The following is a 24,001-nucleotide window of genomic DNA, read 5'->3' as shown; positions in this document are numbered from 1 at the left end:
AAGGTAACCAATACATAGTTGTAAATCCATTTGAAATGTAATTTTTTATTTATAATTTTGCTACCAAGAGATTTAGCAAAAATAAACTCATGCTTATTATTAGACCATAAACCCAAAGTATTATTCTATGAAGGATATTCTTTTTATTTTGTTTGAATGAATGTGGTTTGTTGGAGGTCTAATAATAACAAGCATGAGTTAATTTTCTTTTTATTTTGTCAAAATGCTACACATGGTTTGTTTCGGACAAATGCAAGAAGGTATTAATAAAAGTACTTCGTATTACTTACTACAGTAATTGATTACTCTAATTTCTCATAATTATAAACTTAAAATACTTCATCCGAATTTATTTAAGGAATACATTTGTCTTTTTTCGGCCGTATTTATTTAAGAAATACATTTGTCATTTTTAATAACTTATTAACCTCACCATCTAATTAAAAAATCTATCTAATATATCTGGCATATGTCCCACCACCCTATTAAACAAATAATTTTAGAACTACATCCCACCCCACCCCCTAAAATGATATGATCCCCTACTAGTTTTACCTATTAAAACCTCTACCCAACCCGGCCCACTTGTTTTATTACTTTATTTTATTCAATTCTTATTCTTAACACCCGTGTCCGGTCAAGTGTATCCCTTAAATAAATACGGAGGGAGTAACATTTTATTTTTATTTTTAGGTAGAAAAAAATAGCATTTTTATTGCATTAACAAGAGTGACTAATTAAAGAAACTTAACAACTAATAAAAAAAACAACGGTTTTTTCATGAAATACCCCCGAGGTTTACAAAAACGCACCAAATACCCTCGCGTGTTTCGATTAACATAATATACCCCTATTTATCCGTATTGTTCATGAGATGCACCTAACAGTTAACGGCGTTAGTCTACCGTTAGTGGAGTTTTACTATTTTGCCCTTAATTGTGTTATGACCCCATTTACTTACCTTCCCTTTGACAGAAACTCAAAAAAAAAATCTCATATTCTTCTATTTCTCTCGCCTCTCCCCTGTTCTTCAAGCTTCAACCTACTCGAAACCCAGTAATTCTGGGTAGATCCTCCTGCTCTCTGGTCGCCGGCGACGTCCGATCTCCGCTCTCTGGTCGCCGGCGGAGGCCGATCTCTGGTCGCCGACAGTGATCCGGAGGATCACTTAAATCAGATGTTGATGGTGGTCGACTTGGCTTCGCGGAGGGTGGTCGTTCTCCGGTGGCCGCATTGGGAAGGTTGTCGATTCTCCGGTGGTGCGGAAGTTTCGCGGCGGTGCAAAAAACGAAGTTGTTCTTCCTCCTGCTCTCTGATAGCCGACGGCGTCCGATTTCCGTTCTCTGGTCGCCGGCGGAGGCCGATCTCGGCCCAGGGTTCAACATCCTCGGTTGCACCGTCGATTCATTGACCCACTCAAGTGCAACGAGCAATAGAGAAAGAAGGGATTCGGAGGACGAATCCCTTAGTTTCTGCAAAGGTAAGGGAGTTGAAGAAGATGAAGAGGAGAGAGAGTCTTCAAAAGTTTCTGCAATTTGAAGCACAAAATGGTCAAAAAGTGCTGCATTTAGGGTTAGAATTGTAGCTGATTTTGACGAAATTGGGTATTTTGATTTGCAATTGAATGAAATTCGAGAAGTTGAGGGTGTTGGGAATTCGGAATTGGGAGAGTGAGTAAAATTGAGTGGAGACTGTTTGAAGAAAATTGGGAGTCAATGTAGAAGCAGACATTGATTATGGATTTATGGTGGTGGATTTCCAGAATCGAATTCTAATTCTAAGGTTTCTGACTTACTACTAAGATAGTATGAAGCACTTAGTTAAGGAATTCTCTGTAAATGTTGTTGTAAGTGTTGTTGATCTGAATATCTTTGATAAAGTGGTTTAATTCTTGCAGCCTTTGTGTTTTAAGTAGCTCAATCCTGTATGTTCTTCTCTGGGTCCGCCCTTCTTGTTTCTCCAATCTCAGTCCAATTTGTGGGCGATTAGTGTGAATGGAAGTAATTGATTTTTCGAATTTGATTGTTTGCACGTTGATTCTTATGTTGGCGGTTGTAGAACAATGGAGTGCACCGGAGAAGATGGATCAGGAAAAGAGAAGGAAGGGATGGAGAGAAAAGGAAAAAAAAAAGCAGTTTGGATATTTAGTGCAACTTAGTTTACAAATAGGTGTATATTGTGCAATAAGTTTAAAAATAGGGGCATTCTGTGAATTATAAACATGACTTAACGGAGGACTAACGGAAGGTCGGATTAGGGGTATTTGGTGCAAACTTAGGCAAAAATAGGGGTATATTATGTGATTCGAAAGACACGAGGGTATTTGGTGCGTTTTTGCAAACCTCGGGGGCATTTCATGAAAAAACCGAAAAAACAAAGAATGATACTTCCTCTGTTCTTTTTTAAATGACAAAATTATTTAGGCATATTTGCCAATGCATGATTTCAAACATTAATATCTTCAATTGTGGATAAGAAAAAATTATAAAAGTTCATATTTAAAAAATATTTATTGAGACGAATCGAATAAGATCCTACACGACTATGTTTTTTCTTAAGTATAAATCACAAAAGGAAGTCAAATGAGCTTGTGTGAATAGTGTCATAAACCCAATTGCGTCATGTAAATAAGAACGGAAGAAGTACTACGTAGTATACAATGCTAGAATAATTGGACGTCAATATCTCAATTGTAATCTATGTAAACATGTGAATATGTGATTGTGCCAAAGCAATAAATTAAATTAAACCCATTAACTTCTCTTGATCAGATCAGATCAGATCAGATCAGTTAAAAGATGACGTAGTTAGTAGGAAAAAGGAGGGGGTGGCATTCCCCGTTTCTTCTATGTTGGAGGTAGAGGTGGAGGCGGAAGTGGTGAAGGTACAAATGTTGTTGGTGGCAAGATTTGACGATTCGCAACAGCCTGTGTCGGTGGTGGCGGAGTTACTGGTCTTGTTCTTCTATTTCTTGGTCTCTCCTCTGCTAGTATGTTACCATAACTTACCTTGTAATAGGTGGAAGAGAACCATGGTGATGCTTCTTGCGAGCCAACTTTAATTTTAAGATAAACATGATCATGATAATTAATAAGTACGCGTAATAAGACTAAAACATGAGCAATAATGTATGTGAATGAAAAGTTTAAGGGAATTATTAAGCATTATACCGTTAGTATGTAGTGTAAATTCTGGTGGTGGTGGACCTGGAGGTGGTGGCGGCGGAGTTGCTTCTTGCAAGCCAATTACTATATATTGATCAAGATAGAGAGAAAAACAAAGAAAATTGAATAATTAGTGTAAAAAATTAATAATACCGACAATGAGAATAAAAAGGAAACTGATTTTGGCACATCAAAAATTGATTTTGGCACAACACCTTGTGAGTAAAGCACATAAAACCATGTCGATCTCACAATTGTGTGCCAAAATCATTTTCGGATGAAAACCATCAGGGGAAAAAAAAAAATGTACCGTTGGTAGATCTAGCTAGTGTAAAATCTGGTGCAAAGTTGGCTAGTAAAAATAAGATTATTACAAAAGCTTTTACAGCAAAACTTGATTGTAATTTCTGCATCTTTACAAACCTGGATAACCAATGAAATTCAAAAGTACGTACGGTGTAGAATTTATATGGACAATGGACCGGAAATTATCACGGTCTACGTCCAAGTCAAAAAAAGGGAACGCGGTCATTACTAGACCTTTTCTTTTAATTTTTGGTCTAAAAATGGATTTAACTTCAATTTATTTTGCCAAAATGTCTAAAAATACTTAACCCCTTGACTAATTATGTGTTTTATATTAGTATTGACGTCACAACTTCTTAATTTCAATAGTGAAATTTGCACGTGGCTCGAATTATGTATGTCCGATGCCACGATGAATGCAAATACGATATAAATTACAAACATTTCGTAATATGTCCTCGATTTTAATTAATAAACTAAGACATCATTGGTCGATCGATTGAATGTTCTGATATACTCCATATAGTTGTTGGAGACAAGTCTACGTTGGAATAATCGGTTTTACTAAGACAAAATAGTTGTTGGTTTCTTATCTTCTTGATTAGTTAATTAATTAAGTTGTTATTCTAGATAATTATTAATTTATATTATCAGTTGTTATTACGAAACTAATTATGTTGCACTTTATTATACTTTCTAGGGTTACTTCCCTTTGTAAGGCCATGTTCTATTAATCTTAATATGATGAACTTTAATTATTTTTGCTAAACTTAAATCATTAGTTGTTGACTTGTTGTAGGTAATTCCATATACCACACATCTGAGATATATATTTGACAATTGCAATTCTCGATCGTAAGGTGTTCACTTCCGAAAGAATTGAACATGACAACCAAATTTGGTGAGAAGGTTTGAGTTAGCTTGTCTAGCTGATCGATCTGATGCCCGGACCTTCCTGTTCACAAGAGTATTACGAAAACATGTATTGAGATTAAACCAACAACGTACAATCAACATAATAAAATTTATATGTATAGATAGTAAAATATCGTCAAATATAGTGTGTTATAGTGTAAAAGCGATGTATCTATCGTAAATCAAATAAAGTATTTTTTTTTTAAATGATAATATGAAAATCTACAATATTTTTTTCAAAGAACAAATGTACGTCCACAAATTTTCTTCTTCTTCATCAAGTCAATAAGGGATATAGAATCACCCGAATTTCTGGGTTCTATTTTTTCTATTTTAATTAGTTGGTTCAATATAATATGGATGAAATCTAAGCAACTAATTAACTGGATCAACCCCAAGTCCCCAACTGCAATGATTAAATATACGGAGTAGTGTAGATTCTACTTTATTCAGTCAAGATATTTGGATAAGTAAAATTAAAGATGAAATGTTAACATCAAGCGCTCGTGGCCTAATGGATAAGGCATTTGACTTCTAATCAAAGGATTGTGGGTTCGAGTCCCACCGAGCGTGCTTTTTTGTACTTTTTCCCCTATTTTTGAAGTTTTTTACACATGCCATCATTTTCTGTCTTTTAGTGTTTTTGCGTTTAAGATATTGTTTTTGGGAAAAAAAATTTGTTTAGGACCTCTCACAATCTATTTGGGTATGGAATAGTGTATATTTTTTATTTTGTATTTATCACTAACCAGTAAAGACAAATTTTGTATTTTAATTGTATTGTTTAGTTTCAAAATATCTAGTGTATCGCTATTCGACGTCCTCATCCGCTAAAAACGCCCACGTATTTTACATGAAAGGACATTTGTGCCCTTATAAAATCTCCTTCACCTCCTTCACCATTTCACGATCACCACCACCTCTTTCACCATCTCACGAACACCACCTGTTACTTACCAGTTACCACCACACACCATCAGCACCACCACACACCACCACGCACCACCGTTGGGTTCATATTAAAAAAAAAAAAAAAATCGTAAAATTTATATAAATTCCATTTTATTTAATTTTGAATTCTTTAAAAATAATGAAAAATTTAAAAATCTGTTAAAATATTTAGATGTTTTACGAAATAAAATTAGCTGCTAATTTTTTTTTTTATAAATGCAAATAGTAATAAAAAATTTTAAAAAAAATTAAAAAAATAGAGAATGCCGCCCAGAAATGGAGAGAAGGGCCATGGTTGTGCCGCCCTTGAAAAGCGGTGGCGGCCATGGTTTATCCGCCCAAGATCTGCGGTTAAACCATGGTCGCCACCACTTTTCAAGGGCGACACAACCATGGCCCTTCTCGCCATTTTTGGGCGGCACATGGAATTAAAAAAAAAAATTAAATACTTACCACTCGCAGCCGCGACGCAGGCGGGGGTTGGACGGCAGCACCATTTTCGATCTCTTCGACGAAGGGGAGGGAGCAGCAGCGGGGGAAGGGGAGGGAGCAGCAGCGGGGGCAGGGGAGGGAGCAGCAGCGGGGAAGGGGAGGGAACCACAACGACGTTTGGTTGGTTGAGCAGCAGCGACAGCGACGTCCGGTGGGTGGAGCATCAGCGGCAGCGGCTCGTTGTTTGAGTGGGTGGAGCAGCGGCGCTACGGCAGGCCGCTGGAGCAGGGGCGGAGCCTCTGACGGCGGCGCGGGACCAGGGGCCCAGCAGTGGTGATGATTGAGGTGTGGTGCGGTGTTGCAAAGGTGGTGATTGACGGAGTAAGGGTGGAAGAGCTGAGCTGCTGAGGTGAGAGGGGAAGGGGAGGGAGGGGTAGTATTGTATTTTTATCATTAAAATGAGGGCGGTTTTAGCGGATTAGGACGTCGTTTAAAAACCCCCAATATCTAATGTTACAATTTTTATTATGTAATTGAAGATATCCTCACTCATTTCAGTTAATTCACATATACTCCGTATATACGATCCAAACATCCCCGGTTCCTAGCACCATTGTAGCCAACTGGTTTTAGTCCGCTCAAACATTTTTTTTTCGGTGTAGAGAGAGCCACAAAAGGCAAGACGACAAATGATATAGACAATATTCGATCCCAGGTCTTGAATACCACACTACCATCCCTCAAAACTTTACCAACCAAGCTAGTTGACAACTTGGCATCCACCGCTCAATCAGATGTTGAAGCTGCACATAAGTGTGTTACCTTTGTAAAATAGATTCGACTTTGACTGAAATCAAGCTTGCATCCAATCTATTGCTTTGCTATATACTAAAACAGGCATCAGGAATGACACCTGTCAATTCCTGGTGAAATTTTTTCCCGCCTAAACACTTTGCTCTTTTTATTCATTTACTTATTCTATATTTTTTTATGGAAAAGATTCAGTATATTTGATTAAAATTGTATCAGTCCCTATCTATTTTATTTTTAGTATTAGTTTTCACTGTTATTTTATTTCTCTAAAATTAATATTTGTGAAATATATCCTAACTTTATTTATCTTCTGCAAATCTGCCAAGATCTTTTATATTCGGTACTACTTTATTTTTTTGAAAAAAATAATTTGTTACTCAAACCTTTTATAAAAATGGTCAAATAATAAATTTAAAATATTCATGCGTACACGGGGTCTAATATAGTTATCTAAAAAACCACAATAATTACATCGATCATATATACAGAACCAAAGAGAATGAGAGATAACTCAATTGGTTAGAGCTTCTCTCCCGGTTTCGGGTGATCTTGGGATCGATTCTCAATTTCTCATCCCCGTCATTATAGCTCATTTGCACCAAAAAGAAAATATACAGAACCAGAACAATCATTAATAATGAATAATGTAATCATAGCTTAAACATAGACGAAGCACATAATGATAGATCAATATGATTAATTATCTCCCATCACTTAAAGGCACCAACTGGACAACTCTACTCTGGCTACTCGAAGAGCCACCAGCAACACTGTTGCTGTAGCTATTGTTGTCACCCAAAGTCTCACCAAGCAAATATTCACTCTCTTCTTGATCTTCAAGAACAACTCTTTTCTTCGACAATGGATGTGAACAAAGTCCAGTAATATCATCCAATTCTCTTGCAACTTGTTTCATAGTAGGACGATCTTCACCTTTCACTTTTAAGCACTTTCGTGCAACATTTGCAACTTCCTTAATTTGCAATTCGATATCTCCTTCACTCAGTACATTCTCATCAAGAATCGTAAACAAGCAATCTTCCTTTAACTTCCGAAGAAAGTAAATGACAAGACATCTTTCTTCCTCTGCCTTATCAAAAGAAATTGCCTTCTGTCCAGTTAGTAGCTCAACAAGAACAACACCAAAGCTATAAACATCGCTTTTTTCAGTTAGTTCACCAGTTTGCATGTATTCAGGATCAAGATAACCACATGTTCCTTGAACCATTGTTGTTAACTGATCTTCATTTTCTGGTACTAGCTTTGAAGCACCGAAATCAGAAACTTTTGCGATGTAATTCTCATCCAAAAGTATGTTCATTGATTTTATATCCCTGTGAATTATCGGTATTGTAATTGTAGTGTGCAAATATGATAAGACCTCGGCAACTTCAGCTGCTATCCTCAAACGAACATCCCATGTTAGAAGACGTACCTAGTGGTGAGCACAACAAATACCCTGTTAAAATTCCAGGAATGGGAAGCAGAACCTATTCCTGAAAATGAAAAGCTAAATCGGAACCTGTAACAGGTTCCGATTCAAGGTACCCTGCCATTTTAAAAATTTAAATAAATTATTGATATTTATTGAAAAACTAACTACTCTATAGTTTGGGCTTTGATTGTTTTATAGTTTGGGCTTAATCTGTAATTCTATATTCATATTTTCCAAAAATTAGCATGAATTGTTTTATATTTTGGGCATATGAAGCATTTTTATAGGGTCTGATTCCTTATTTTGGGTACTCCATGTTAGAATAGTGTCAAAATTGAGAATCGAAACCGAAACATGTTGCAACGGGTTCCCAAATTAATTTGTTAATCGGAACCGGAACGTGCACAACATGTTCCAATTCGGGAACTGTATTCCTAACAGGTTCCGATTCCGATTTAGAGTACCCTGACTTTTTCCTCACCCCTGAACATACCTTTTGTTGATCGTGCAAATGGTCATACAATGTACCATTCCTTATGTACTCATAAACGAGCAAAGGCACCTCCATCTCCAAACAACAACCTAAGAGCTTCACCACATTCTTATTGTTTATCTGAGACAATGCAATTACTTCATTGACAAATTGCTCAACTTGGGTCGAGTTTACTTTGAGGGACCTTTTGATTGCAACTACTTGGTTGTTTGGTAATATTCCTTTGTAAACCATCCCAAAACCACCTCGACCAATTATGCTATTCTCGCTATAGTTATTAGTTGCCTTCTTAAGTTCTTCAATTGCAAACATTTGAACTGTATAGCCTACTGACACGTCACGTCGTGAAAGCTTTTGTTGTAACAAATGACCACCATTTTGAAGAAAGAATGTTTCCCTCATCTTTTGAAGCTTCATATTCCCATGTTGCAAATAAAACCAAAAGGAAACCAAAAAGATAACAACGATTATGCCACCAACACCTACACGATGAGAATTAAGCCATAAAAATGGTTAGCAAGTTACTTTGTTTAGAAATTACAACGTTTTACTTTATTTATAGTGTTAGAATTGAATTGAAATTACAGGATTTGAACAGAACTATACTGAATTTAACTTAACTTAGTCATGGTGTGAAATTGAATTAATCTTACTTATTACTTATTAGACCTAATTTTTTTTAAATGAACTGAAATAAATCAAACTGAGTTGAAACTCTAAAAACAAGTACAGAGTACTTCGTAGTAAAAAAGAACAGGGCATTATTTCTAACAAGTACTCTGTATAATACCACATCCGTTCCTAAATGATCTTTACGTTGAATTGTGGTGAACATGTGATGGTGGGGTAACAAATAGAACATGAGTGACTATAAATTGTCCAAACTGTGAGTGGATGAAAATTAATATTAAAGTATTGTGAGTGAGTAATTAAGTTACGGTGGGTCAAATGAGAGTAAAAACGGAATAAAATAGAGTGTAAAATACTTTCAAGTACTACCTCCATTTCATTAAGTTCTTTACGCTTTGAAAATTGTGTTAAACAATCAAAACTTTGACAATAAATTATCACTATTATATCTATCAAAAATTATCACGAGATATCTTGTTAGATTCGTCTCAAAAGGTATTTTATAAATATCAACTTTTTTGTAATTTTTACCATACAGAATTGGATATATTAAAGATCAAACATTGTACCGGAATCCGTGCAAATAGTAGGAGTAAATATATTTTTAAAACGGAGATAGTAAAATAGTAATATTACTATGAGAAATAAAATATGTGCATTTTGAATATGTAGTTACCTGCACTGGCCAAGACTGGTGTTAGCCAAGCCTTTCTACTGGAAATGCAAGGGTCAGTTTTGGTGCCTTTCCCGTGATAGCCTTTCGGACATTTACAATAATGACCTCCATCAATGTTGATACAATATGTTGGCTTGTCACAATCATGTGCCCCCATGCACTCGTCAACATCTATTGATATTATTATCCAGAAATCACAATTAGCATGCAACATGCTATGTACGAGTAATAATTTCGGTAAATAAATGAAAATAAGATAGTTTGGGCTTTTAACGTGTATTTTACTAGTCTTATAAGCATGCGATGTATGCGAAATATATAAAAATTTAAAATTGTGTTATTATAATTAACCGAAACGAATATTAGACACTAAAAAATTATACGCAAAGTTCATATTTTAAAACAGTGGGAGCATACAATACATCAATCTTGCAATCTAAATAGTGTAACTGTGTAACTCATACCTTTACATGACAAGAAATCAAAATCTTAAACATATAATATAAAATAGAGAAGCTTTAATCAATTTGATCACTTGACTCAAACAAAGTTAACATATATGAAGTATCATTTAAATATGCTCGATCAACAGATTGATTCATGATGACAAGAGATAGAAGAAGAGGAAAAAATAGAGATCAATAGCTCTTGCTACCATTTAGAGAAGCTTAAGTATTTCATTGAAAGGAGAGCATTTAAATATATATTGATACATGAGCATAATTGCTACTACTTGATTACAATCTATACAAATAAGGATAAGAATAAAGATCACACAATATATACAGAAGCTAATAAGACAAATCAATTTTCTTTGGCTTTGTCAATCAATGAAATTACAATTATTATTGACCATGATTTGATTGTGTATGACTTATCTTAACCGACATATATTTATCTTCCACCATTATGACCCATATGGGTTTCCTAATTTGTTACTGAAGTCACTAAATTATCAAATTTAGAATTCAATTAAATTGTACTCCCTCTGTCCCACAATATAGTGCTTGTTTGACCTTTTTCACGGGGATTAAGAAACTTGAAAAATAACATGATGAACTATTAATGTTATTGTACTTTAAGTACAATTTATTTTATTTTTTAAACAAAAAGACAAAAAATATTATATTATAGGACCACATTTTCATGATAGAAACATTAATGATAGGATCACACTATTTTCTAGGTACAAATATTAAATATTGGACCACATTTTGGGACACCCAAAATGGAAAACAGGCACAACATTTTAGGACACCCAAAATGGAAAACAGGCACTTAATTTTGGGACGGAGGGAGTAAGATAAAATTGGTGTAGTTTAGTCTTTTTCTTGGGAATACCAAAAGTGTTGTTACGAAAATAACCATCCCTCTTTACATAATAGAGATACATAATACATGTTTTATTTTTTTGGGTAAATAAGTAAAATTATTGGCAACATCAATCATACATTCGTACGTGATACAACCAATTAAGAATTTAAGAGTGGGGACAAACCTTTTAAGAAGGACCCCCAACTTCAATGCTTACAGAGTTACAGCAAAACAGGGGCCGAAGTCGTACAATAAAACACAAGTACCTAACTTTTTAGTATTTTTTTTTCTATGGATGCAAACCAAGCTTTATCAACTTGAGACGTCTTTTTACCTATGATAAGATCAACTCTTTGCTTTACTATGGTTAGTATCTCCATAGACCATAGCTACTACATCAATACTTCAATAGTAGGGACTAGACCAGTTCATCGGGCCGGGTTAGGACCGGGCTGGGCCGAGGTTAAATGGATCGGATCGGGCTATATTAACAATCTTAATGGGTTGGACCAACCAAAATTAAATGGACTGGACTGGGTTACATACGCCAATATTCTTATGTAATGGTAGATCGAATTCGGATAGATTAATATATATATCACCAGATCTATCCATCTATCGGTTTGTTTTTTAATAATTTATATAATACACCTAAGGAAAACATAGTGGTTTACATATCCAAGAGTTTGGACAACGTACATTGGTATGATCCTATTAAAATAAATAATTAATTAATAACAAAATATTAAAGTTAATTAGCCATATTAATGGCACAAAATACTAGCACATCAAACTCAATACTCCACTTGGCCCATCAACTACACCCATCACATATACTCATACACATACAAATACAAAGTGAAGACTATTACTCCCTCCGTCCCTTAATACTCGCACCGCTTTTCTTTTCGGGCCGTCCCTTAATACTTGCATTGTTTCTATAAATGGAAATTCTTACCAATATTATATTATTTCTCACACTTACCACTAACCCACCTACACCACTATTCCCTACAAAAAATCATTTAAAAATTCACATACCCCACTCACCACTCCCCATCCCTTACTCATTTCCCACTAACTATATTAAAAAAAATACTCCACTATCAACTAACACTATTAAATTAATAAGTCAATCCAAGTGTCTTAAATTCCGCACCGGTTAAATCGATGCGAGTATTAAGAGACGGAGGGAGTATCTAACAGCTCATTGAACACGTCTAGGTAGTTTAAAGTCCACAAGATATAATTCTACATACGGATCTAGAACTAAATTTTTTAATTTTTATTAAAAGATAATTAATTAAAGATTCAGAGTACTTCCTCCGTTCCTTAATACTCGCACCGTTTTGACCGAACACACTTGACAATGTACAACTTTGACCCCCCAATATCTTTAAATACATATTCTAAAAGTGAATTATGTGAATAGTGCAAAACAGTGCGAGTATTAAGGGACAGAGGAAATATTACCTTTGCAGCCTTGAGGAAGGTAAGGGTTACCAGAGTAACCATCCTTGCACTTACAACGATATCCTAATTCATTCACCGGATCATAACATTCTGAGTTTTCTTTACACAAGTAGCTTTCACCTTCACCTTCACCTTCACCTTCACCATTCGCTTTCGCCAATGAACAATTCTGTTGTCCAATAGTCCAACTGAGTACCGATGGAAGCTTCAACTCCCTGTAATAGTTTAACTCATTTCTTAAACTATCTCGATAGAATTTAAAAGCATCTTTCGCCACAACAAACGCAGCACTACATGGGTTGAAATCATAAACGAATGTTTGATTATTAAAAGTGTGAGTAGAAACATTGACATTGATAGTTCCACTAGGAATGGAAGCTTGACAGCAACCAATCCCAGAACACTCATCATCCATTGCATCAGTTGTTTGGACGCATTGAGCCATGCATCCTGTGGAATAGCTCGTGCTATTTCGTACCCCTTTAAACCAGGCATAGGTGTCGCAACCTATTGCAACTAAGACGTTTTTTGTGCTAGATAGGGTAAATCTTGCTAGGTTGACACTACTCCATTTCGGGCCTTGAACGAAGCCCGACCTACGACTTTGGTTATTACTTTGGTTATTGTAACTATGACACCGGTAAGAAATTGTGTTTGTGTAAATGCGGAGTTCACCCCCTTGTATTGAAATGTTGACTACTTGAATATTTTCACCAAGAATTGGTATTGGTATTGGTATTGGTGTTGGAGTACTAGAATCACTAGTACAATTGATTTTGAACAGTTGTTGAGTAGTTTTGTTACTGTGTTCATCAAAGTAACAACCATCTTCAATACCAAACGGGTAAGGAATGGTGATATTTCCACACTTAGGTGAACAATGTGGGGCTATTACTTGGGGTGATGACACTTCGTCTCCCAACATGAGTGGTGTCAACACCCAACACACGGAAACTGTTAGTACAAGAACATAACTTAAATAACCCATGGTTGAAACTTGAAAGGGTTTTAGTAGAGAATTAAGTATGTGATGGTTTTCTACACTTAAGAAAAAAGAATTGTATGTGGAGTAGTAGAAATGGAAGAATTATGTTGCATATATAAAGAACTGGATTATAGCTTCAGCTGGATATAAAGTTTTTTGAAATAAATATGGTGATAGTTGACTTGACGACGACTTTCCAGTTTCCACCAAAAAGATGTAGTCCTCCTCAATTACACAAAATTGAAATGTGGTTAAGAAAAACCTGTCAACCTAATAATAAAGGACAAGTATTTTGTGTTACAAAAATTCATACTTTGAAAGAGTAACTACCCAGGTCGCAAAAGGCAATCGAAATAGGGTTGTTAGCAGATTTTGTAGACATTATTATCAGTGGCGGATCCAGAAATTGAACTAAATTGGGTCACTATTATTATTATTAAAAAGTTAATGAAATTAACTACATTAAATATCTTAAATACAAATTAATGAAAATTTAACTAAACTATGCAATTTTTTAGCCAAGTAGGCCACTGGCGAAGCAATGACATTATGAAGGGTCCAAATACCTTATCATAGAAGTTTTAACAAAAGGGACAAGATTTGTGCCCGTCATTAATAGTCTATCATTAAGTATATTGTTAAAAGATACTTCTACTTAGAGCATCTACAATGGTAAGCTAATTTGATAATTAGCTTGTTATGCCACATAAGATTTCAAGTTATTTAATTGTTTAGCTAATTTGTGTTCCAATGGCTAGCAACTAGCTTGTTATTTAAATTTGTCCCACTTGTCCACTTGTCAATTAATTATTTGACAATTTTGAGAGCTAGTTGTCAAGCAAATTAGCTTGTTTAAGCTAATTTGCTTGGTCAAGCTAATTTATTAGTTTCACTCCAATGGTCTAGCTATTAGCTTGAAACTTTTATAAATTTCAAGCTAGTCCCTAGCTACAACCATTGGAGATGCTCTTAGGAGTATTTAGTTACAACTAATTAATTAGAAAATCAATGATGTCTTAGCCTAGTGGTTAATACTGAAGGCATGTGTACAATAAGTCTCAGATCCGAATCTCCCCGTGCCGATTTGTAATTTATATTACTCTTGTGGCTCATTCGCACCCAATTTTTTTTAAAAAAATAGTGTATAAGAGTTGGAAAAAAAATCCAAAAAAATAATTGCTTTAATAGATATTATGTGATAGATATGATGATAGTTGACTTGTCGACGACTTTCCAGTTTCCACCAAAAAGATGCAGTCACACACTCAGCTTCTACCTCGATTCCCCAAAATTAAATGTGGTTAAGGAAAACCTGTCAACCTAACGATAAACGACATGTATTATGTGTTTCGAAAATTTAGACTTTGGAAGGTAATTGAAAGAGGATTGTTAGTACTCCGTAGATTATTTTGTGGAACTTAGTACTAAATTGGGTCACTATTAAAAAGAAAAGATAATGAAAGTTAACTACATTAAATATTTTTAATACGAAATAATGAAAATTTAACTAAGGTTATGCAATTTTTTGGCCAAGTAAGGCCATTTGCGGAGCAATGACATTATGACGGGTCCAAATGACTTGTCATAGAATATTTTAACAAAAGGGATGAAATTTCAAATTTTTGCCCGTCGATCCGTCATTAAATAATCTGACATTAATAAGATTGTTGAAAAATATTTAGTTTCAACCAATTAAATTTTAGTAGTCACAAAAATTACGTATAAATGGGTTAAACAGATGAAATGTGTAACCATTTTAATAAACGAGTTGAGTTTTTCAGCCTGTTTAAATCAATTGGTTAAGTTTGGATTTAGAATCGTTATATTCGATTATTAACAGTCCGAACACAAACATATCCGGTCTTTTAACCAATCTTAGTTGTAAGTGTTAGATAATGCCTTGAATCGGTCAAGCCTCTTACTGCAACGCCCCAGCACGAGGGTATTTGTTATTTTGGACACGGGTTATCTGTTTTGGGCCTATTTTCTGGGCTTTTCCGCATCTGTCTAGAGAGTACTATATAAACAATTTAGGTCATAACCTAGCTGTATTCTGTAATCAGTATTCCTCAAGATCAATAAAACTTTCCTCCCCTCTACCTGTGGACGTAGCTAACACATTGTTAGTAAACCACGTTAAATCTCTGCGTTATTTAATTACGTTAATTTAATCTTTTTTTACATCCGTTATAACAGTAAGTGTGAGGCATGGCATCCAATAGTGATAGTGCCCCAGTGTCATTGATTAGTTGTCGTTCACTCTTGTACAATAATTGCATAAAAAGAAAGAAAAAGACAAGGTTCCATCATTGAAAAGTCGTCGACCGTCGACCGTCGACCTTGACTTATTCTTGCAAGTCTTTGAATAATTGAATTATTAAACGAGTAAACCAGGTGGACGTGTAATCGTGTATGCATGTGTTAGTGATGTAGAATTACAAGTAAATAAGGGAAGTAAAATCACAAATTTTCTCCAAATAATTTTTTTTTGATGCGAATGAGGCACAAGATCTTTAAAATGTACGACAATATAAAATACTACTAGCTAGGGTGAAAATGGATTTAAACCTGTAAATTAGAGCTTAATCTTAATCAATATCGCAAGACAGGTTAAACTTTCTTCAAATATCGTGAGCTATATTTCTCTATGTTAATTAGTTGGTTCAATATATATGAATAAAGGTCTAGGCCAATATACTTATTCGTAATACTCATTAGGCAACTTATTAATTAACCGGTTCTATCCCAACTGCAACTGCGGGTAGTTTTTATAACAAGAGTATCATAAAAAATTAACAATATGGAGTACTCTAGTAAATGTTCTTTTTTTAGTCAAGAAAGTTCAAAATTATAAAAATTAAAAAGTTAGAAATTACAGCATTGAGCGCTCGTGGCCTAATGGATAAGGCATTTGACTTCTAATCAAAGGATTGTGGGTTCGAGTCCCACCGAGCGTGTTTTTTGTTTTTTTATATGGCAAAATTGTATGTTTTCTGTTTTTTTATATGGCTAAATTGTACTTATTGCAAAAATAAAAATGCCTTAATTTGCCTTGTCATTAAATTCCTAAACTGTTTTTTTATATGGCAAAATTGTATGTTTTTTGTTTTTTTATATGGCAAAATTGTACTTATTGCAAAAATAAAAAGTAATTTGCCTTGTCATTAAATTCCTAAACTGTTTTTTTATATGGCAAAATTGTATGTTTTTTGTTTTTTTATATGGCAAAATTGTACTTATTGCAAAAATAAAAATGCCTTATTTTGCCTTGTCATTAAATTCCTAAAATAGTACGGAGTACCTTATAAAAGGTATGTATTTTTTCCAAATAATACCTACTTTTTTGTTTGGATAGGCTTGATAAGAAATTTTCGAGCTCGAGCCGAGGTTAATCGAGCTTTCATTTCCTCTGTCGAGCTTGACTCGTTTTAGTTTTTCATTGTTCGAGCTTAGCTCACGGAGTAGCTTGTTTAACTTCAAGCTCGAGCCGAGCCAAGCTATATTAATATAAAGGGGATTTTAACAAACGAGCCTTGATAAGCGATCAATATTGAATTTAAACGATCATATAATAAACGTAATATTTAAAAAATTATACAAAATAACAATCCCAAATACTTTTTAGGATTTTGACCTTTAAGACTTTAATCTTTGGTTGAAGAATATAATTTGGGATTATGGGAGAAATAAAAATAGTAAAACTAAATAGTTTTGGTAGTATATTTGATTTCATAACCTTAATTTAAGCACAATATATATATATATATATATATATATATATATATATATATATATATATATATATATATATATATATATATATATATATATATATATAATATCATTAATATATAGTTTGGTAGTATTTTATGATATTTATTATAACTAAAAAATTAGTATTTCTTTTAAAGATTTAATGTAAATGAGCTTGAGTGAGCTTTTAAACTAGCTTATAAACGAACACGAACGAGCTTATAAACGAACATGAACGAGTTGTTCGCGAGCCTAAACGAGTTGAACACCAAGTTGTTCGAGCTAGTATCATTTATTAAACGAGCTTCAAAATTTCATGCGGACTCATTTATTTAAATGAACAATCTTTGACAGAGCTTTGATCGAGCTTGTTCACGAGCTGTTCACGAGCTGTTCACGGACGTGTCGACTTATTGACATCCCTATCAGAAGTATTATATATTTGGAGAAAATTTAATACACCCTCCGTCCCATATTTATAGTCCCGTTAGACCAAAATCACGGATTTTAAGAAAAATGAAATATAGTACGTAGAAAAGTAGAATAAAATACCAATAAATTTGAAAAACAGGACTATAATTTTGGGACGGATGGAGTAGTATTTTTGGACTATTATTTTCCTTTATACTATTTATATATAATGGTGAATAGGTACAAGAAAAGTAGATGAAATAAGAAAATTGTGTAAAAAATAGAAGAGTGAAAGAAAAATAATGATTAAAGAAGAGAAAGGCCGAGAGTTGAAACTGACTTGAAAAATGTAAATGTTTGAGGGAAAAAGGGTAATAATATAGTAAATGAGTATTATACAATTTTACATTAACAATCTTCTAATAAAAAAAAATGGTGTGAGGAGCTTTTTTAAAAGGAGAGGTTTGAGCTAAATCCTCTTTTAATCACAACAGCTTCTCAGAGATTGAAGGAGGTAGGGGATTCATCCGTTTACCCGGTTCCGGTGATGGTAGATAGCTTGGTGTTTTTGTTCTAAGACTTCTCTGTGCCCTGCCACCTGCAAGAACAATCATCTTCCTTGTAGAACCACCTTCCTTGTAGGGTTTCAAGAGCCACAAAGCTTCATGAGAGCTAACTATTTAGGAGAGAAACAAACATCAACTTAGACTTTGTTCTCTTCGCCTTATTTTTATTAGTTATTAGATGATATTAGAAAAATCATAACAGATCAGACCAGACCAGATCAGAGAAGGCTAAAAACAGTCACATAAAACATTCAGAGCAGACCAGACTAGAAAAATCAAACCAGCTAATGTGAAGAGAACAAGACTTTATCATTCTATAGCGAGTAAACAAGGAAAACTATTAGAAAAAATTGTAAGGTTACCGGCTACTGAAAAATCCGGTGCAAAGGTGGCCAGAAGGAAGAACATTGCTAAAGCTGATGCCGCCGGCTTCGCTTGTAATTTCTGCATCTTCAAAAGCCAGGGGAGACCAAAGCTACTCTACCAGTAACCAGTTCTGCTATGGGATGATGAAGAGCAGATTGCTCTTATAGAATGAGAAGTATTTTTTATTTGGTTCTGATTATAATGCATTAGGTGTTGTTTTGAATTTGACTTTTTATTTCATAGAAAGTGGATTATGCCAATGAGAAAAATGAATAATTAATCAATCTATCCACATCAAAGAAAAAAAAATTGACAATCAAATGTTTCTTTAATGGCCATTAGGTAGGTTGACGGTAATGACAACGACTAACGAGTTTATAGGTAAACTTGTAAGGAAAATCAAGGATCTGTGGATCAAATGAAGGAAAACCTAACCACCTTACTTAGCCACCTTACTTGACTCGGTGAATGGGGTCTAATAGTTCAATTAATCGTTTCAAGCTAAGTTGAAGGTTCCTCTAACGGTAGAACATTGATTTGCGCTTGTCAATTTGTATGCCTACTGGCTCTCCATCCCCAAAAGATTTCAGTCCATACAGCATCGCAAATGACAAGCGTTCTAGCAGCTAAAATCGACACGTGTGGACTACAGATTTACATACACAAAATACCCGTGGCTAGCTGTGGTTTAACCGCTATGCCCTGTATAACTGGTATACGAGGTTCTTCTCTCCGTATTTGAATTACCTTTTGGTTTTTTTAAAGTGTTAAATGACGAAAAAAATCCTTAACTTTTCTTAGTATAGAATTGTACGGAGTAGTAGTTATAAGTTCTGAAATGTCACGGACTCGTGAAAACCTGTCAGGCTGCCAAGCCAATCAACCCAGTGAAATTTAGCGAGTTTGAGTGTTAAATGTTAGCCACTATAAACGGGTACAGCCCAATTTATTTGACAATGGGCTGGCTTGGCCTTGCCTGGCCCGACACAACCTAGTCGGTACTCGGTACTCGGTACTCATACAGTCATACTACTGAACTACTCCGTACTTACAAATTTTCAGGTTTCATAACTGACAAAATCTTTTAACACATTCTATTGCAAAAAAATTACCAAAATATAGAATTAGCAACTATATTATCACCAAAATCTTTATGGAGGAAAACCTAACCAACTTACTTAGCTACATTACCTAGAAATGAGAAGGAAAATGGCTCTCTAAACTATTTCAATCTATCAAACGATCATACCACTCTCTAATGTGTTCATCTTCTTATAAAAAAAAGACAGAACAAGACAATCGGAAAGTCATAGTAGTGAGAGGACAGGAACCATCCAAGTATAAAGAAATGAGAGAGTTTAGGTAGGTCATAGATCAAGAAGGAAAGCAAGGAGCATAGTTAACAAGCCACTCAAGCTCAAATAAAAAATTAAGGTAATGTGTAATGCTAATGCAGCTGTTCAAGCTTAAGTACATAGCAGCTTCTACGTTATTCGATAAAAGTACTTCTGGCTCAAGAAATGGTTGAATTTCTAGTACTTTAGCGAAAATTAAATTTTTGAGACAAAACAGTTTACTATTCAATGTACTTAAACCAAAGAGGATCAAAACAACATTCTGCAATTCAAATCCAGAATGCTCCCAATAGACAGATTCAATTTAGCATTTCAAATCAGTGTATTCAATTTGACAGATTCAATTTGACTACAAATTTAAGTTCCCAACTTAACAAAAGATGACACCGCAATGGAAAATTGGAAATATACAGTGTATTCTAATGCAGCTTAGCATTTTTCATTAATATTCAATAATTCTACATCTTGAGATGCACATGCACTCATGTCTCCATGCTCCAACCAAGCACCAATAGATTATAGCATTTTACCTGAGTTAGCATTTTGAGCTAGCTACAAAATGTGACTTCCCATGTTATTGCAAACCAAACAACATCACAACATTCCACTTCCTAATAGTTATACTTATTACTTCCCATAGTTTTTCATGTCAACCAAACAACATCTTGGGCACTTCAAATCATTACCAGACCCATGACCGAACGTAAAACTAATTACTACTTGACTAGCCAGATATCAATATACCTAATTAAGACAATATATGTTGTGACAAATAAGAACATAAGAAGAAGAAAAAACAGGCATACTTGATAATGCTAAATTGCTAATGTAACGCAAAAGAGATATACCTAACCAGAGATTGAGCATTTTCAGCCTTCATTCAGTATTAGACCTAACAACAGTTGAAGGTGCAATTGCATCATCCAAAAGCAGTGTTCTTGAACTCCCAATTTCCTACCAACTTCATTTGCCAAGGGTTGTATTAACATATCCATGACCGCGAAAAATTGACACTAATACTGAACTGTTCCAAGTGATTCCTTCCTAAATCAAAAAGATTGAATCATATCATACAAAAAACTATCCACCAACAGGAGTCCACATATCAACATAACCCCTCAAAGACTTAGGCATCACCTTCTTCCAAGCAATCAAATCTGGAAAACCACCTGTAAGTGCAAGTGAACTATCATCTTTCTTATTCCCAAGGTTCAACACATACAATTGATTAGGGAAAACCTCATACATTGCCTTCAAAGACTCCTTCATAATCAATTTCCCGTCTCTCCTCGAATCCTCGGCCTCAACACAACTTCCTCCCACATTAACCATAATCCTTCCACCTTTCCTCAAGCTATTCTTCAACCTTTTCCATGTCAAAGGGTCCTGAAGCTCAGGTATCAAACTCCCTTCACTAAACAAATCAACCAATATCCCAGAAAACCTATCTCTTACACTAGCCTTCAATGCATCACCATTGTAGATAAAAAGCCTTTCTGGGTATTGTTTTTCGAGCTTTGAAAGCCCGAAATACTCCCTCCCAACATCAATTACAGCAGGATCAATCTCCCAACCATGAACTACAACTTGCGGGTACAACTCCAATAAGATTTTTGCAGCTGAACCTGCCCCAAAACCAAGAACCCCAATTGGGCCAGGTGGTATGATTGGGGGTAATGTCCCAAAAACATCAAAGTAAGTATCTGTTAGTGTTCTAAACAGGAAACTGATGCTATGGATGTTTCCAGGACCATCTAGAAGGAGGAGTCTTGAGCCCCTAAAAGGGTGGTCGGCCCTTCTGGAAACTTCTAGAACCCTGATGTAATTATAACGAGACTTGAATTTGACGAGAGTTTTGACATGATCAATGGGGATTCCATCTTCTTGAGTGTTTGAAGGAGGAGATGAATGGTGGGTTTTGTCGGATTTTGAGGATAAGGGTTTTGTGATTGTAATTGGGCGGGAAAAGAGGGGTTTAGGAGAGAGAAAGTTTAGATTTTTGGGAATGGAGGAGAGAGAGTGGTGGGAGAATTGAAGTGGGTAAGGGGTGATTGGAGGGATTTGAGGAGAGAGAGAAAAGCTTGGGAGGACTGTTTTCATGGATTTTGAGGTTCTCTGGCTCTCTCTGTTTTGTGCCCCTCTTGATCGACAACGCGCACAAGCAGCTCAAATGAAACACTATCTGACCCTTGTTTTGCAGTTACCGGAAACAGCCTAGTTAGTTGGGTAGTGATAAATAAAAGGAAAATTTAATTCTTTCAAGGAAATTCACATTTTTTTTAAGGAATTTTTGTCAGAAATGACCTTTTATAATCAAAAAATTGTGACAAAGGACCTTTTAAAAAAAAAGTTGTGAGGTAGGACCTAAATCAGAATTTTTGTTGTGAATAGGGACCAAGAACCATTTTCCGGTAGTCAAACCATATTCTCCGGCGTTGACCAGCACGTGCCACGCACGTGCCCCATAAAAACGATTTTTTAAAAATTAAAAATCTAAAATTTTCCCCTCCAATTCCCCCTTGCATGCCTACCGAAAATCTAAAATTAAAAATCCCCTTTTCTCTCTCCTTTGTTGCTCTGTTCCTCCACATTACCTTCTCATAGCTTCTTCATCTTCTTCATCAATCCATTGCATATTGCTTATGGAAAATAAAATTCATTGCTTCCCCTTGATTTTCGTTGCAATTCGTACCGGGTAAGAGTAAAATCCCTAATTGTTTTGGTCCAATTTCTCCAATTTCGTAACTTTCAAAATTAGGGTTCATAAGCTAAATTTATTTTCAGACCGTAATTGGTTGGTTTTAGACCATACTAGAGGGTTGTTGGGCCCTTCGGAGGCGGCAACGACGGCAACTCGAGTGTTAATCCTCTTCAGGCCGGTGGTGCTGGTGGTTGCGTTTGTTTGAGTTACACGGTCTAGCAGGGTTGCAGATGGCTTTAGGCATTAGTGCAAGGTGGTCGGATTTTTTAGTTGAGTATGGGAGTTGAAGTATGGGAATGGAGTTTTTTGAATTTTGTTTAGGAAGTACCGAATTTTCTTTTTCCAGAAGCAAAGTGCAGGTAATGTCGAGGAAGAAGAAGCAACGAGGAGAGAGAAGAGAGTTTTTTTTAAGGTTTTGTATAGGTAATTAGGGGGGAAATAATTAATAAGTCGTTTTTATGGGCGCACGTGCGACGCACGCGCTAGTCAACGCCGGAGAATGTGGTTTGACTACCGGAAAAGGGGTCTTGGTCCCTATTCACAACAAAAATTCTGATTTAGGTCCTACCTCACAACTTTTTTTTTAAAAGGTCCTTTGTCACAATTTTTTGATTTTAAAAGGTCCTTTCTGACAAAAATTCCTTTTTTTAAATAATTGTGAATATTTGCACTCGGCTTTTCAGTAGCAATTCGTCGAGCAATTTGAGTGCAGGGAGAAAATCAAAGGTCAGGGCGTTCGTTGAAGCTGTCAGCGACACGCTGTCGACGGTATTTTCGGTATGGGTTGCTCTAGGATGCTTAATGGAGCTTATGAAGTCGAGTGCTTTCAGTTGGGTCAGTCCACAGATGTCTATATGGGGCTTGACTATAACTATGTTGGGTATGGGCATGACAATTACTTTGGATGATTTGAGTGTGGCATTTGCGTTGCGCGCCTAAAGAAGTTATCGCCGGATTTTTTTCTTCAGTACTTGGTTTGTTTCTCAACTGGAACTTTCAGTATGTTTGTTTTTTCAATTGTTCAATATGTTTGTTCTCTTGATAATTGGTATAGATTGTGACTGCAAATTATACATTATCTTTCTTCAGCTAATGCATTGCTATATTTAGTTACGATTTTGCATTGTTTAGTTAAGCTTTGTGCCTGTCAATGTTCCATGGCTTCTTGCTCTTCATTACGTTGCCCTTTGGCTTGCCCTAGACTACTTTCTGCTTGATCTTTTGATTATCTGCTGGTAGAGAGACTGAGAAAAGTTACTGAG

The 24,001-nt window shown here is 35.3% G+C and overlaps 3 protein-coding genes and 2 non-coding genes across 6 annotated transcripts; 2 read left to right on the top strand and 3 right to left on the bottom strand.

The window, feature by feature from the left end:
* Nucleotides 1–2,517: 2,517 nt before the first annotated feature.
* LOC110776325 (uncharacterized) lies at nt 2,518–3,813 on the bottom strand. Its single transcript, XM_021980877.2, has 3 exons — nt 3,475–3,813; nt 3,171–3,248; nt 2,518–3,055 (listed from the first exon to the last, which is right to left on the bottom strand). Exons 1-3 carry the CDS (start codon nt 3,575–3,577, stop codon nt 2,847–2,849), a joined length of 390 nt encoding a protein of 129 aa, XP_021836569.1. The 5' UTR covers nt 3,578–3,813; the 3' UTR covers nt 2,518–2,846.
* A 1,072-nt stretch (nt 3,814–4,885) lies between these two features.
* TRNAR-UCU (transfer RNA arginine (anticodon UCU)) lies at nt 4,886–4,958 on the top strand. Its single transcript has one exon. It is a non-coding gene; the product is annotated as a tRNA-Arg (tRNA).
* A 2,007-nt stretch (nt 4,959–6,965) lies between these two features.
* LOC110776318 (wall-associated receptor kinase 1) lies at nt 6,966–13,906 on the bottom strand. Its single transcript, XM_056828041.1, has 4 exons — nt 12,603–13,906; nt 9,816–9,986; nt 8,510–8,991; nt 6,966–8,016 (listed from the first exon to the last, which is right to left on the bottom strand). The coding sequence occupies exons 1-4, from the start codon at nt 13,588–13,590 to the stop codon at nt 7,282–7,284; spliced, it is 2,376 nt and encodes a 791-aa protein (XP_056684019.1). The 5' UTR covers nt 13,591–13,906; the 3' UTR covers nt 6,966–7,281.
* A 2,565-nt stretch (nt 13,907–16,471) lies between these two features.
* Nucleotides 16,472–16,544, top strand: TRNAR-UCU (transfer RNA arginine (anticodon UCU)). Its single transcript has one exon. It is a non-coding gene; the product is annotated as a tRNA-Arg (tRNA).
* Nucleotides 16,545–18,040: 1,496 nt separating this feature from the next.
* Nucleotides 18,041–22,239, bottom strand: LOC110792548 (uncharacterized). 2 transcript variants are annotated; one of them, XM_021997367.2, is made up of 3 exons: nt 21,176–22,239; nt 20,887–21,082; nt 18,041–18,427 (listed from the first exon to the last, which is right to left on the bottom strand). In XM_021997367.2, the coding sequence occupies exons 1-2, from the start codon at nt 22,136–22,138 to the stop codon at nt 21,002–21,004; spliced, it is 1,044 nt and encodes a 347-aa protein (XP_021853059.1). In that variant the 5' UTR covers nt 22,139–22,239; the 3' UTR covers nt 18,041–18,427; nt 20,887–21,001. The 2 variants fall into 2 exon arrangements, 1 of the variants encoding a protein (XP_021853059.1); XR_002534453.2 differs by lacking the exons at nt 20,887–21,082; nt 21,176–22,239 and adding an exon at nt 18,680–20,880.
* Between the last annotated feature and the right edge of the window lie 1,762 nt (nt 22,240–24,001).

The sequence above is a fragment of the Spinacia oleracea genome, chromosome 5, assembly GCF_020520425.1.
Source record: "Spinacia oleracea cultivar Varoflay chromosome 5, BTI_SOV_V1, whole genome shotgun sequence".
NCBI lineage: Eukaryota > Viridiplantae > Streptophyta > Magnoliopsida > Caryophyllales > Amaranthaceae > Spinacia > Spinacia oleracea.
The sequence above is the reverse complement of the archived record's forward strand: the minus strand, read 5'-3'. Positions and strand labels throughout refer to the sequence as shown.

Coding starts and splice junctions, on each gene's coding strand:
- LOC110776318 (XM_056828041.1), bottom strand. CDS start 13,590: ATGGGTTATTTAAGTTATGTTCTTGTACTAACAGTTTCCGTGTGTTGG. Junction 9,987..12,602: donor CCTTCCTCAAGGCTGCAAAG/GTAATATTTCCT, acceptor TAATATCAATAG/ATGTTGACGAGTGCATGGGG. Junction 8,992..9,815: donor ACCAGTCTTGGCCAGTGCAG/GTAACTACATAT, acceptor CTCATCGTGTAG/GTGTTGGTGGCATAATCGTT.
- LOC110792548 (XM_021997367.2), bottom strand. CDS start 22,138: ATGAAAACAGTCCTCCCAAGCTTTTCTCTCTCTCCTCAAATCCCTCCA. Junction 21,083..21,175: donor ATTTGATTGCTTGGAAGAAG/GTGATGCCTAAG, acceptor TTTTTGATTTAG/GAAGGAATCACTTGGAACAG.
- LOC110776325 (XM_021980877.2), bottom strand. CDS start 3,577: ATGCAGAAATTACAATCAAGTTTTGCTGTAAAAGCTTTTGTAATAATC. Junction 3,249..3,474: donor ACTAGCTAGATCTACCAACG/GTACATTTTTTT, acceptor ATCAATATATAG/TAATTGGCTTGCAAGAAGCA. Junction 3,056..3,170: donor ATTTACACTACATACTAACG/GTATAATGCTTA, acceptor TTAAAATTAAAG/TTGGCTCGCAAGAAGCATCA.